At 44.5% G+C, this 9,532-nt stretch overlaps 4 protein-coding genes across 5 annotated transcripts; 1 reads left to right on the forward strand and 3 right to left on the reverse strand.

Moving 5' to 3' along the window:
* Positions 1-256: 256 nt before the first annotated feature.
* Positions 257-773, reverse strand: LOC116801591. The gene is made up of 2 exons (XM_032722149.1): positions 666-773; positions 257-590 (listed from the first exon to the last, which is right to left on the reverse strand). Exon 2 carries the CDS (start codon positions 478-480, stop codon positions 328-330), a length of 153 nt encoding a protein of 50 aa, XP_032578040.1. The 5' UTR covers positions 481-590; positions 666-773; the 3' UTR covers positions 257-327.
* Positions 774-1,136: 363 nt separating this feature from the next.
* LOC6614659 (male-specific sperm protein Mst84Dd) lies at positions 1,137-1,690 on the reverse strand. The gene is made up of 3 exons (XM_002039050.2): positions 1,542-1,690; positions 1,423-1,491; positions 1,137-1,369 (listed from the first exon to the last, which is right to left on the reverse strand). Exon 3 carries the CDS (start codon positions 1,364-1,366, stop codon positions 1,223-1,225), a length of 144 nt encoding a protein of 47 aa, XP_002039086.2. The 5' UTR covers positions 1,367-1,369; positions 1,423-1,491; positions 1,542-1,690; the 3' UTR covers positions 1,137-1,222.
* A 1,788-nt stretch (positions 1,691-3,478) lies between these two features.
* Positions 3,479-5,245, reverse strand: LOC6614660 (tubulin gamma-2 chain). The gene is made up of 4 exons (XM_002039051.2): positions 5,123-5,245; positions 4,851-5,053; positions 4,162-4,752; positions 3,479-4,109 (listed from the first exon to the last, which is right to left on the reverse strand). The coding sequence occupies exons 1-4, from the start codon at positions 5,169-5,171 to the stop codon at positions 3,579-3,581; spliced, it is 1,374 nt and encodes a 457-aa protein (XP_002039087.1). The 5' UTR covers positions 5,172-5,245; the 3' UTR covers positions 3,479-3,578.
* A 315-nt stretch (positions 5,246-5,560) lies between these two features.
* LOC6614661 (protein pigeon) lies at positions 5,561-9,451 on the forward strand. 2 transcript variants are annotated; one of them, XM_032718636.1, is made up of 9 exons: positions 5,561-5,707; positions 5,766-6,170; positions 6,233-6,534; positions 6,592-7,755; positions 7,812-8,044; positions 8,104-8,318; positions 8,372-8,596; positions 8,678-8,827; positions 8,943-9,032. In XM_032718636.1, the coding sequence occupies exons 1-8, from the start codon at positions 5,644-5,646 to the stop codon at positions 8,800-8,802; spliced, it is 2,733 nt and encodes a 910-aa protein (XP_032574527.1). In that variant the 5' UTR covers positions 5,561-5,643; the 3' UTR covers positions 8,803-8,827; positions 8,943-9,032. The 2 variants fall into 2 exon arrangements, with proteins under 2 accessions (XP_032574527.1, XP_002039088.1); XM_002039052.2 differs by lacking the exon at positions 8,678-8,827 and having other exon boundaries at positions 5,562-5,707; positions 8,943-9,451.
* Positions 9,452-9,532: the final 81 nt, after the last annotated feature.

Consider the following 9,532-nt stretch of genomic DNA (forward strand, 5'->3'; position numbering starts at 1 on the left):
CAGATACAATTTGTCGCAATCAGACCATGGCAAATTCTTAACGGAATTTTCGCTTAACCCTTATGTTATACACAGCACCCAATAGGACCCCATTTCTACAGACCGTTTAAATTTAGTTATTTTTAAAATGTATTAGCAAATGAACAACTCAACCCATTCTCGTCAATACCAACTATGTTTGAATATTAAATTCACCTGCACCATGCTTACCTATGTATAATCTTAATCTGTGTTTGACCACTAAATGATTACAGAATTTAAAATAACAATTTGTTCGTTTGTATTTCAGTTTTCAGCTGTAGACTTGGGTTATAATTTTGGCGATGATCAGCAACGGCATCCAGGGCTGCTACTGCATCCCGGAATGCAACTACGTCGGCAACATGGCACTGCAGCAGTTCCCGTCCAGCAGTTGAAACAAAAGTTCGTGCACTGGATGCAGGAGGGCAGGTTGCAGCAGCCTCCAGGATTGCAGCACATCTTGGATTGGATTTGGATATTTTGGGTGGAAGTCAATGGAAGGAGAGAACCCACAAAGTAAACAAGGATCACGGATACGCACTCACTCGGAACCGAAACGAGAATATTGTCTGGAAAATGTGGTTAAATTGAGATTTAGATGAATTTTATGTAAAATATATTTAGAATATTCGTTGTAGACTGACCACGACAACAAATTTAGTTCCAAAAGGTGTTGGTCATTGGGATTTCCTGTTCCTGTGTTACTTTAGATGTGTTCAAACCGAGGCTGGGGGAAAGAATGAATGTGATTCCTTCTCGACATTTGGCAGCTCCAAAACTGCTGACAGATGTTCAATTCAAAGACTACTAGATTGGCTGTTAATTTGTCCCTTTGAAGAATATCTCTAGAAGTTGACAGTTATGGAATTTGTATAGCTTGACATTTCAGCCTCTGTTAACGGCAGACAACGTAGTGACGAATCGCACTGTGAGGATATGCGAATGCGACACGAAGTTGCCGACCGATCATAAGATCAAACCATTCTCAAATTGCAAACGACCCTCTTCCAACGGATTCTGTTTCCGTCTGAAAATATAAATATCAAGATCGTTTTTGTCATCTATCGAAATATAGAATTCATATTCATTGACACAAGCTATTAACATTTATTAAATTCGTTTATTGGGACATGTTGGGTATCTACGAGTGTTTCAGGTACAATATTGTTGGGTGTGTTTCGGCACCTGGTTCTTCTCCACTTCAGCAACAACCTCTTGGACCGTAGGGCATAAATGAGCACTGGATGTAGGCTGGGGTGCAGGGCACACAGCAGAGTTCCACGCAGCAGTTGTAGCATCCGCCGCAGGGATCGCAGCAGCGAGGTCCACAGGGTCCGCAACACATGATCTTTCAAGTATAAGGAATGCTAAGAATCAATCATATAAATTGTTTTCACTTACGATTTTATTTTGCCTTGGGAAAAGGGTTCAGGGTATCCTAATTTCCTTCTAAAAGGGCAGCTAAATGGACTTTAAACCCAAATTAGATTGTTCTCTTTGCAATGTAAACTAAAACTTACATTCGGCCTATTTACAGAAATAGGATATTAGAAACAACAAAATAGGTACCGGAAAACGTAAGACACAAACTATTTTCAAAGGTGTTAACACATCGAATTTTGAAATACGAATGGAAAATTCATTTCGCTTAGTCTGTTACGGGGAAATGTGAAGTGACATGTAAATGCAAAGCCAATATGATTAAAATGTAGAAAAATTGATCAAGATACATAAACCATATAATAGAATAATTCTTTGTATATACAACAATCACTGATCAAAGGTAAAAGATTAGGGGTAAAACCCGTGTGGAACTAGTTATTGTAATGACGAACTTTAAACTAACTAACAAACTAATCAATAAGTAAATTTTAGTTATTGTATATCCTTAGTTGAATAAATAACCTTTTTTTCACACATAAGTTGATATCAGAAATTTTGTGTGTTGAGGTGCGATCGTTACTAGTTTCTAGTATGTAAGTTGAAGCTTACCTGGAAATCTTTTTAATTCCTGCATTGCACTATGGTCCAGAATTCGTTTTTTTTGGCATAAAGTCTAAATTTTTATGGCAATATATCGTCTTTTAGCAATTATTTTCTAATAGAAAATTGATCATATATATAAAAACCAAAAACAAAATTGCCCGAAAGCTTCACTAAATCTTTTTATGAGCTTTGAAAGGTGCAGTGTTAAACAGCTGATTGAGAGAATGCAATTCCAGCCAAATTATTTGCCTACTTTTGCACGTAGTACGATCGTTAATACGCATCCAAAAATTATAGTAAAATATGGAAAATAAATGCCAAGGTATGAAGTTTTTAACGTATGTAGGTAATATATGTATAGTTGTACTGTTTTTATGTTGTGTGACATCCAATTTATGTGTATCTTAACAGAAAATTCTAACAGGGGACACCTGTGTTTCGTGGAGTATAACTAATTTTCTGACAATTTCTGACAAAAGTTAAAAACGTCAGTTTGTACCTTTAACTATTGTCTTTGACGGTAAAGTAATATCTTTTGCCCATTTTTGCTCGTTTTCTTAAAAATTTGATTTTATATAGGCAAGTTCGAGTTCAGACATAGCGACCTCCTGGACATTTGGAGGCCTAACAATAGGCAAATAAATTATGTTTCGGATTACGTTTATTCCGCAATCAACAACAATAATCAGGAATCGAAAAAGACAGAGGAGATTGACAAAAAAATAGTACATTTTGAATTATTTATTAAAAGAAAACTGCCCGAGTGTAACAGACAACTAGACCGATTTATTTCCAAACATACCAAGTGGATGGCGTCTAAGATAAGAATTAGAATAGTGATTTTGAAAACACCAAACCACCCCAGCAAATGGGACGCCGAAACTTATCCTACCAAAATGCAGGAGAAAGATTAAAAAGGAAACTGAAAATGCGAGTGAAGCCTGGAATAAACTTTACAAAAGGGACCGACTATCACATGCAAGGAAAAATAGTCGGATCAATAGGATGAGTGATATTTTCCACAGAGCGATTGATTCCTCGGACCCACTATTATCAACAATTTGTTTAAAAGAAAGAGAGAAAAAATAGGAAAAACCACTTCTGAAGGCAGTATATGTCTTTTGGAAATACAGTCTAATTTTAAACCTGATCCATGAGACAAAATATTGGATTCACATTCTGATTCTGATTCGAGTTCAGATTCGGAAATTTATAATGTAGAAATAGAAGAAGAAGAGGGCGATTATTTTTTAAACAACACTATACACACTTTTATTTAAAAAAAAAACAATGAAATTTCGTTGACTCCTGAGTCATACCAGTAGTTGATATGGGAGGCAAGAGAGGCCGTGGTCGCACAGACTCCAAATTTGGTGTGCAAACTATTTGTGATTGAACAACAAATTGAACAAAGTTTCAAGTCTGTAGCTCAATTCTTAGACTTTATGCCAAAAAAATCGAATTCTGGACCACAGTGCATTGATTACAAGGTATTGAAAATACATACATATATTATTGTTGATAAAAGAAAAATAACAAGTATTGAGTGTTGAATTATAAATTATTATCAATTAACCGGCTTTCGAAGCTTCGACGGCAGGACTCCACTGTGGATAATCGATCTGTGTGGCTGCCTCGTACTCCTGCACCAAGCAGTCAACCGTGTCCCGTGCGATGTCCAGTTCGGTCAGGTCGTCCTGGAACATGGACTCGCGGCGAAAGTTGTCGAGGAAGGCGTTGCGCTTCCTCAGCTTATCGTACTGGGCCAAGGCCCTCTTGAAGAGCGAACTGATTCCCGTGTGATTGGCCATCATCAATCCGGATACCTTGTGTGCCGACTGAACGTAGGGCGAACTGCGCGGCAGAGCCACTTGGATGCTGGCCGGACCCCATGGTATGAAGTTGGCCAGCTTTCGCTCGCGGATGCGCTGCAGCGACTTATGCACCTGCGATGGATCCACCTCGCCCTGGATGATGTTCAGTATGGACACGAAGCACTGGCGGCTCTGTTTGTCCGTCAGGGCGGAAACCATCATGTTCTTCGGCTGCAGAAGGCGACGCATCACATCCAACACAGTGGTCTTTCGAACGCTTGGCTTGGTCTGAAAGTGGTTCCCTCTTTTTATTTGCATTTCCATTTATGTATCATCATACCTCGCAGTCCGACATCAGCGGAGTATATCCCGTCATCAGGAAGTGCAGCTGGGGCGTGGGAATGAGCGAGGCGGTCAGACCGATGAGGTTGTTGTTCATGTACGAGGGATATCGCAGGGTGGTGGTGCTCAGACTCATGATGGTGGACACCAGATTGTTGATCTGCGTAAAAGTGGGCGTCTGGATGTGCAATCTTTCGGTGGCGATGCGGTTTAGTGCGGTATTATCCAGCACCACCACACTGTCCGCGCACTTGGTCAACCGCTTCAGGGTAAGGATCGAGTTATATGGCTGCACAACCACGTCGCTGATCTCGTCCTGATTGGGAAAAACGCTGTACGTCTGTATGAGCTTCTTGGGAAAGCGTTCGGACAGCCGTTCCAGGACATATGAGCCCATTCCGGATCCCGTTCCGCCGGCTATCGAGTGGCAGAGCACGAATCCCTCCAGCGAATCGCTGCCATCGGCCTCGCGGTCCAGGATGTCAAACACCTCCTCCTGCACCTTCTCACCCTGGCTGAAGCCGGAGGCCCAGTTGTTTCCTGCTCCACCGCCGTGCTTGGAGAGGAACACATTCTCCTGGTTGTATAACTGCAAAAGGGAAAGACATATCCGTCTACATAGATTTCCAAATGTAATAAACTGAAAAGATCAGAGTCCGATCTAAGAAGACCAGTTTCCGCACTGACCTTGGAGTACGGAGAGGTCATGATGTTGTTAATGACCCTGGGCTCCAAGTCTATGAGAACGGCCCGCGGTATGTAATGGTTGTCGTCCGCCTGGTAAAAGAACACATCCTTGCGATCCTGTCCATCGGTGGCGAAGTCTTCCAGGACGCCATCCGGGGAGATGCCGTGCTCCAGGCACAATCTCTTCCAGAACTCGAAACCAACTGTGGAATGCAGTGATCTCGATCAAAGCGGAGCTTCTCTTAACTTCGATTTCGACTTGGAGAACTTACTTTGGTTGCCACATTGGCCCAATTGAAGGGTTATAATCTCGCTGGGCATTTTGCTTGAATTGCAGCTTAGTTAATTTCGCTTCTTTCTCAGCAAATTATAACTGTGCATCGAAGGCCGACTGGAGATGGAAATGGAAGCCATTAATATCGATATACAAGAAGTACAAAAACAGTAAGTTATTACCTATTTCATTTACTATTCCTTATTATTTATTTAATGTTATTTGGTGTATAGAAAATACTTAAAAATAAGATTTACTCAATGTTTTAAAATACTTAGTTTCAAAAATAATTAGTCATATTAATATATTTTTTAGGTTTTTATTTACATAGAACTTTAACTGTTATTTTTTAAAATTTAAATGACTAGCTTTTTGAATTGCACAGCATACCCTGTGGCTGCGAGTAACGGTTCTTCGGGACTCGGTATTTTCGAAGAAGCGCGCAACGTGCACACTGGCAGGCTGATTGAAAAAATTCGTTGCAAATGTTTATGTACAAATATTGAATAAAAATCAAAAATGCTGCGGCAGGAGAACTTGGCGGCCAACTTCTGCGGTCTCCTGGCCAGCCAGGGCTATAAAGGTAAGTTCGTATTTCACCAATTTACTCAGAGCCTCATGGATGTCCGTAAAAATCGCAGAGAAGGCAAACGAGTGGCGCATTTTGGGCCAGGAACAGGATGGATCTCTGCTCACGTCCTGGATATTCGAGTACGCGGACGAGGATCAGCGCAAGGAGACGTGCATTGGCCACTTCCACGCCACCAAAAAGCAGTTGCGACTCCTTTGGACCCTCGACAATTGCCGTGAGATCGTCCAGGCAACGATTAACAGCAGTGTCACCTTGCTGTCCTTCGTGGAGAAAACGGAGGGCAAGCTCTATCAGGCCTTTGTCGTGGAGGTAAGGAGCTCCGAAGGTGGCACGGCCACGCCCCTCAACTCGGAGCCCACCGCCCGCCAGATGATGACGCAGTTTCTGTGGCGCGTCGAGAGTGCCACGCGCACCTGCTGGCAGGACAAGCTACTGGTGCTCACCCACGAGGAATGTAGGTGTCATGTATATGTCATTATCCGCATATAACTCCTATTCTGGTACCTTTTTTCCTAGCCATCAAGCAGTTCAGCTGCGTGGTCAAGCAGAGCTCCACCACAAGCTCAACTGGTGGAGGCGAGGGCAGCGCCTGGCGACTAGACACCAGCATACTGACCTATGAAACGCTGGCCAGAAACTTTAGTTGGGCCCAGTGGGATCCCGAGTGCCAGGCCCTCTACTACATTCACTTGAAGCCGAAGGCCAAGAGCCTCAGTCTGCTGGACGAGAGGGAGGAGGCTGGCGAGCAGACCACTCCCACTTTGAGCCCCACGCTATCCGCCTTTCAGTTCAACGAAAAACAGCCCACGGAAACAGTGGTATGTGCATTAGATTATGGTATTACATATCGGTGTAGTTACATCTTTCTATTGCAGCTTAATATACCCCTAAATTTGCCGAAGCTGCCCAGTGGCTCCAAAGAAGAATCTCCAAGCTACGATGACGATGCGGTTCCCTTGCGCGTGCACGATAGTTCGCTAAATCTCATCATACTGGCGGACACCTCGGGCATGTTTTTCGTGTGCCACTACTATCTCTACCAGCCGATGCAGTCGGAGCAGAAGGACGTGCACTTTGCCTACTCGGTGACTTTGCTTCACCACGGCTGTGTGGTGCACTGCGTCATGCCCGGCGTGCCGTGGCAAAAGGCCCGTCTGCTGAGGCCAACATTTGCGCTCCACGGCCAGCATCACTTGCTGGTGTCGTCTGCCTTTTTTGTCCACCTCTTGGACGTGGGACTGCAGCACGAACCGAACTGCCATATCGTCTGTGCAGCCCACAATCGAAGTCCGGATATCACGCAGCTAGTGCCTTTGCGAAAGTGGGGTGCCCTGGCATACGATGCGGCCACCTTGGATCTGGTCTCGTTAACCGTGCCCAAATCCCATTTGATAGAGGCTTTCCGCAATGACAGTTCGCTGGACAATAGAATCAGCATTATCCACTACTTCCTTCTGCACTCGAACGATATGGATGTGTTGGCCGAGCTGCTGAACAATATCTTGGAACGGCCGCTCTCTTTGGATACGGTGGCTCTGCTGAAGGAGGCTCTTGTGGCTGGCAGCTATGCGGCTGCTGTTCGTGGACTACCAGAGGATGCCAAGCCACTGATGCGACTACTGCCATTGACCACTGCCTCAGCCTCGCGACCAATTCACGCAAAGGTAGCCGATATAAGCGTGGGTCTCTCCCACGAAACCCTGCACAATACCAGCATGATGCTGCTCTCGCCACAGCAGCGCCTCTCACCTTATCGCACGGACATCTGGACTCGATTGTGGGACCTTCTCAACGAGTCTGCCAAGCAGGAGCAGCCTAGATTCAGTGCTGAGCAGGTGACGGAGAAGTTGATCTTTAGTTTGGCCTGCTACCAGCCAGAGGCTCTGTCCAGATGCACCACGCCACTTTCGCCAGACGCGGGCACTGGTGGATTTGGTGACTATAGCAGCGGAAGTGCTTTTCCATTCAGCAACGAGGTGCTGCCCTTTATCGAACTGGAGGGATGCACAGCCAGCAAGCAGGAGCACGTCATTTCTGTGGTGAGTAGCTGCGCAATCTTGAGGTATCTTTTCGATTAACGCTACGAAACTTACAGTATCTGCGCGAGCTGAGCGTTCACCTGGTGAAGCACACCTCAAAGCCCAACACTGGCTTCCGCTGGCTGAAGGAGACCTTTTTCGAGCGCTCCCAGGCTCCAGCTCATGTGCATGCGGTGGCCTCGCAGTTCGTTTCCGCGCAGCTTGAACTCTCGCGGGCTCTGTGCTCTCTGGTTTGTCGAGCTGCGGGCCTAGATGCGCGCATGGAGACCTCGAGGGGCTTTCAGTTGATGTGGGTTGGTGATGATTTCATATCTGATCACTTTTCACTGATTTCCGTAATGATTGCAGTGACCAAATGGCTGCCAATCAACAGCACTCTCTGTTTCTAATCCTCGAGCGCTATTGCCTGGCTGTGGAGTCGATTGCGTTTCCCCTGCCCGAGGGTTTCTCCTCGTTCTTCACCTACTTGGGTTATCGGGCGCTGGGCTATGATATGTTCCTGCAGTATGTGGAGAATCATGTGTTCGAACTGCAAGTGGATGTGATGAAGGCCATTGTTTTCGGTTTGTTACAAATATATATACTCATTTTGAACTGGCATAATGTGTTCCTTCAGATATTGAAGATTCCCCACTGGGCATTGAGCGGAAGCTGTCACTTCTGTCGGCTCTGCCCAAGCAGCGTGCTCAAAGGTTACTCAAATGCTGGCAGCATCCGGACAGCCTTATGATCCGCGGACGGGAGCATGCGGCCAACATTCTGTCGGGTCAGCAGCAGGAGGCGTTGCACCAGCAGCGACCCACGGCCTGCGTGAATCAATCGCGGAATAATGCGCGCAGCGGTAAGAGCTAGTTTGGTTAGCCCGCCATGAACACCTTAACTTTTCATTTGTACACTCTTCACCCGCACACATCTCGTCCAGCTTTGGGCAAGCCCAACACTGTGGTTTGCCACTCGCTGCTTTTGGTTTTTCTGCTTTTCATTCTAACCACGGTCGTCCTGAGCATATCGAGCTATGTGTTCAGGCAGCGCCCGCTCACCTGGTAGAAACCATTCCCATCGCTGACCGGTGGTAAGAAATGCTGTACAGTGCTCGCCAGTCGTTGTCCCATTTGCACCTTTTTGTTTCTTGTTATCTAACCTAACATAGCCAGCTCTCTAATGACCAATTGTTGATATTCTCGCAGATCTAACTGCCGAAGCCCTTTCGCCACTGGACTCCTTTCTGGACCTGCTGACTGCGAAGGCCAGTCTAAACGAATTGGACTACAATCTGCTTATTGAAACTACACTTAGCTCCATCGATCAGCTAAAACTGGAGGCTTGAATTTAATGTTAAGAGTAACTAATGAAGTATTGTGTCAAATTATCAAGTACTTTGAGCATCCATCCCAGGCCAGTTAGCAAATATTCCAAAGATTTCATTTGTCAAATGTATTAGTTAGGATTTTCGTCGTGCAGTTTTGATTTTTGTTAGGGTTCTGTGTGCTTTTAGTATTAGTTTTCTGTTCCTATTATTTGTGTAACGACTGATACACATTCCAAGTCTGTAGTTATAAATTATTTATGTTGTTGATTGATGTACCTAAAATCATGTACGTATTTATTTATTCTGTACCTATTTATTTTATGCTTCTGCAAGGCCAATGAGCTTTTGTCTCTCTTTCTATAATAAACTAACTATAAATCTATAAAGTGAAAATTGTCGTAATGGTTTTTTTTGGCAACACAATTCAAAATTGAATCTAACAGAAAAAGAAAAAGTTAAAAGGGTGAA

The sequence above is a fragment of the Drosophila sechellia genome, chromosome 2L (assembly GCF_004382195.2).
Source record: "Drosophila sechellia strain sech25 chromosome 2L, ASM438219v1, whole genome shotgun sequence".
Lineage (NCBI taxonomy): Eukaryota > Metazoa > Arthropoda > Insecta > Diptera > Drosophilidae > Drosophila > Drosophila sechellia.

Coding starts and splice junctions, on each gene's coding strand:
- LOC6614661 (XM_002039052.2), top strand. CDS start 5,644: ATGCTGCGGCAGGAGAACTTGGCGGCCAACTTCTGCGGTCTCCTGGCC. Junction 6,171..6,232: donor GGTGCTCACCCACGAGGAAT/GTAGGTGTCATG, acceptor CTTTTTTCCTAG/CCATCAAGCAGTTCAGCTGC. Junction 8,319..8,371: donor GATGAAGGCCATTGTTTTCG/GTTTGTTACAAA, acceptor GTGTTCCTTCAG/ATATTGAAGATTCCCCACTG.
- LOC6614659 (XM_002039050.2), bottom strand. CDS start 1,366: ATGTGTTGCGGACCCTGTGGACCTCGCTGCTGCGATCCCTGCGGCGGA.
- LOC6614660 (XM_002039051.2), bottom strand. CDS start 5,171: ATGCCCAGCGAGATTATAACCCTTCAATTGGGCCAATGTGGCAACCAA. Junction 5,054..5,122: donor GGGCCAATGTGGCAACCAAA/GTAAGTTCTCCA, acceptor TGCATTCCACAG/TTGGTTTCGAGTTCTGGAAG. Junction 4,110..4,161: donor CGCTGATGTCGGACTGCGAG/GTATGATGATAC, acceptor AACCACTTTCAG/ACCAAGCCAAGCGTTCGAAA.
- LOC116801591 (XM_032722149.1), bottom strand. CDS start 480: ATGTGCTGCAATCCTGGAGGCTGCTGCAACCTGCCCTCCTGCATCCAG.